The 3,967-nt window shown below is 32.1% G+C and overlaps 1 protein-coding gene across 1 annotated transcript in view; it reads left to right on the forward strand.

Annotated features, from left to right (window-relative positions):
* kcnh4b (potassium voltage-gated channel, subfamily H (eag-related), member 4b) overlaps nucleotides 1-3,967 on the forward strand; it is a gene marked incomplete in the record, with an annotated part of 65,249 nt that overhangs the window by 23,850 nt on the left and 37,432 nt on the right. Inside the window, 2 exon segments of the mRNA XM_024285638.2 lie at nucleotides 1,985-2,116; nucleotides 2,402-2,535. Coding sequence (XP_024141406.1) covers nucleotides 1,985-2,116; nucleotides 2,402-2,535 — 266 coding nt within the window.

A 3,967-nucleotide genomic window follows, 5' to 3' on the forward strand; every position in this document is an offset into this window, starting at 1 on the left:
GTCGTTCCGCTGTCATTCCGTCTTCATTTTGGCTCCACTCTCCCTGCTAACTTGGCAGATTATGGATGTAATTGAGCACAATTTACACAACATAATCCAAATAGGGAGAGCTTGAGGAATAAATGCATGGATTCCAATATGGGTTAAAGTAAAACATCATTTCTGCAACAAAAATGACAGACAACAAGGCTCTATTTGTGATGGTGTGAACGCTTCACTTTCAGTGATTTCAGCAATCTTAGTATCAAAACTATAAGCTTGTTCAGGACGTTAGTGCTTATAGTTTTGGTATCTATAAACTTTATATTTTTTAAAGTATTGAACAAAATATGCCCCATAGAAAATGAATGAGTGTTCAAATAAAAAAAAATCAGTAGATTAACAAAAAGCCTTTAAACATTTTCATGGGCTATGTTTTAATTTTTATAGTAATTTTTAAAAAAGGAGTTTAGCTAATATTTTAGCAACATGCTAACGTTTTTGGCTAATTTCGTTTATTGAGAATTTTTAGGCTATTTTGGAGTTTAGCAAGTATTTAAGGAACAAGCTAGTTTTTATGGCTAATTTGGCATCTACTGAGATTTTTTTTTATGCTAATTTGGAGTTTAGCTAAAATTTTAGCAACAAGATAACATATTTGATTAATTTAGTGCACTGAGAATTGTTAGGCTATTCTGGAGTTTAGCTAGTATTTAAGCTACGAGCTATCTTTTTTGGCTAATTTGGTATCTACTGAAATCTTTTATGCTAATTTGGAGTTTAGCTAATATTTTAGCAACAGGCTAACGTTTTTGGCTAATTTAGTTTATTGAGAATTTTTAGGCTATTTTGGAGTTTAGCAAGTATTTAAGGAACAAGCTAGTTTTTATGGCTAATTTGGCATCTACTGAAACTTTTTATGCTAATTTGGAGTTTAGCTAATATTTTAGCGACATGAAAATGTTTGGGGCTAATTTGTAATCTGCTGAGGTTTTTACTGGCCAATTTTAGCTTCAACTTTAGCAACAGGCTAACGTTTTTGACTAATTTAGTTTACTGAGGATTTTTAGGCATGTTACTATTAAAATGTTTTAATTATCAGCAAGTTTTGATAAATAAAAACATTTCAAGAATTTTTTTTTTCAATCCAGCAAAAACTACAATTCCCAGATCCCCTCTTGTTCACATTTGGTATCGCTGAAAAGCCCCAAATGACCTCAAAGGAGTTCATTTGGTAACATCATTTGATCATTCGACATCTAATTGGTCAATTTGGTACTTGAATAATATGCAGTACAGAAAAAAATACATATAGTAACTAAGATTAAAATGTAAAAAAAGGCTATGTCCCATGACAGCTGTTTTTTTCCCCTTGGGATGCCAGAGAGTCCAAAAAAAAAAAAAAAAGGATTAGAAATCAGCATTAAAAGCCACAAAAAGGGTCAAACAATAAACATTTACAAAAAAAGGGCAATGACATAAAAATTGTGTGCAACAAAAAAAGCAAAGCAAAATTTATAGTTCCCACAAATGTCCTGTAGTGTTTTTTTAGGATTTTTAGCAAAAAATAAATAAATAAATAAAATAAAATAAAAAGTAGAAAGAAACAGCAGAGGATTTGATCACTATTACTTACATCTTTAACATGGAAAAATTCACTTCGTCGATCCAAGTACGAACTGATACATTCCATAAAATGTGGTCAAAATGGACAAATGATGAAAAAGCAACTCGGTCAGACTTTTCGTAAATCAAGCTGTGAAATGTGTGTCTTTGAATTTTATTGAGTTTATAAGAAAGGCAGTGGGGTCCCCCCTTTGTTACTATTTTTTTTTACTTTGAGTATGATTTGTTTTCTTTTTTGTCATAAACAAAAAGGCAAGAATGTATGAACCTTAAACCTGAATGTTATCTGCCTTCTCAAGAAAATTAAAAATTAAAAATTTAGAAATAAAAGTAGAAAGAAATGTCTTTATCAGTAAATTTGTGTCTGTTTTTCTTGTAGGTGTGCCTTTCTGGTGTCTGCTGGACATCGTTCCCATAAAGAATGAGAAGGGGGAGATGGTCCTCTTCCTCTTCTCCTTCAAGGACATCACTGACACTTATGGGAAAGGACATCACAGCAATAAAAATGACGGTACCCCAAAGAAGTGTTTGCATTTAAAAAAGAATACATCAATAGTCCAGCAGATGACATTTACTCTGTGATACTGTTGGGAGTTTGATTTAATCAGTTACTTTAAACCCCCTGCTATCAAAACACCACAACAAAAAAGGAAAATCGATTTTCTGCTTATTGTGACTGAAAATAAAATGTCAAAGAAACATATTTAACTAACGACAAGAAGTTCAGAAAAGAAAAAAAAAGACATTTGCTGATTTTAAAACCCAAAATATTGCATCAATAATTACTAATGTGCAGCTGCAGAGGACAGGAGGCAAAGGAGGAGGAGCCACTCTCACTTCAGTAAGGCCAGGAAGCGAGGACGCACCATGCTGTACCAACTGACCAGCCATTTCTCCAGAGGGGGCAAAGGAGATGTCAACCTGGGTGGAGTGAGTACAGCTTTATGACCCGTTCTTGTCCTAATGCTTTTCCTCCAACAGTTTTCCATGAAAGAAAAGAATCACACTTTATCCTAAGTTTGATAAGAGTAAAAGTTGTGCAGAAATAGTTAGGAGAAGATGAAGGACTTCAAAAAGTGATTGGTAATCCCTGAAAGACGCTTTTATTTTTTTAAAGACATGAAAATGTGAGAAAGAACTGCAAGAGAATCCAAAATAATGCTGTCAGGACACTAACTGCATTCAATCATTTATTAATTTTTAGAGCACCGTCCACCTCCATCCAAGTCAAACCATTAAATAATATAAGATTAAAAGGATAAAAAATAATTAAACATGAATTTAAAACACAATAAAATGCTTTAAAACTCTCCAGGGTAGCTCTAGAATAGCCGGTCACTGTTTATTCCAGAGTTTAGGAGCCAGCACAGCCACTTAAATCATTGAATAAATACAGTTACATTCAATCAAAAGTTCTCTGTTTGTATCTGAACCCTCCTGCTCATCAAACCTCTTTTGTTTGCTTTGTTTGAAACTTAAAACAGCAAAAATACCCCTTTTTCAAGAAAAAAAGTCATATTTTCTGTCTTTTTCAATAAGAAAAACGTGAAAAAAACCTGTATTTGTGACTCCATTTTTTTTCTTAATATAAGAAATCTTGATAAGACAATTTTTCTTACCCATATTTTTTGCTTATTTAAAGAAAATCTGACAATAAAGTACACATTTTTGAGCTTCTTAGTCATTTTTGACCAATTTCTCTTGTTACTCTTCACTCTCACTAGCCTCAGTCTACACAGTTTATTGGAGCTTTACCTGCAACCAATTTCTGTCTTGGGAAGAGCTTCAGATCACAGATATTGGACTTCTTATCTATGCAGATGACGCTCTAATTTTTCAGAGGCAACATTTTTGGAATCCAGTGTCTATGAAAAACAGAAGAGAAACAAATAATTGTAAAGTTTCTAAACCAAAAAGCAGAGAAACCAATAGGGTTGCAACAATTGAATTTTCCCACAATTCAGTTCAAATATCAATTTTTGAGATTTGTTTTCAGTTCGATCTGAAACTAGAAAAGTTGTGAACTTTAAAAATGTGTAAAATGTATGAATACCGAAAGAACAATGCTGAATGTTTTGATACCAATATTGCATAAGTTCCAACATGCATTTCTAAGTAGTTGAAAAATTGCATAAATTTCGAAAAAATGTAATATGCGTAAAATATTTAAATAACAAAAGAACAAGCATGAATTTCCTGAACTCACTGTTTTGAATTAAATGTTTTGATACCAATATTATATAGATTTTAAAGTGCACAAAGTACTTGAAGAATTTCTCATTTCAATGGGGCTAAAAAAAAATTGCACAAACAGTGAAAAATAAAAAAAAACTGCAAAAATCTATGAATACCAAAATTACAA

The sequence above is a fragment of the Oryzias melastigma genome, linkage group LG19 (assembly GCF_002922805.2).
Source record: "Oryzias melastigma strain HK-1 linkage group LG19, ASM292280v2, whole genome shotgun sequence".
NCBI lineage: Eukaryota > Metazoa > Chordata > Actinopteri > Beloniformes > Adrianichthyidae > Oryzias > Oryzias melastigma.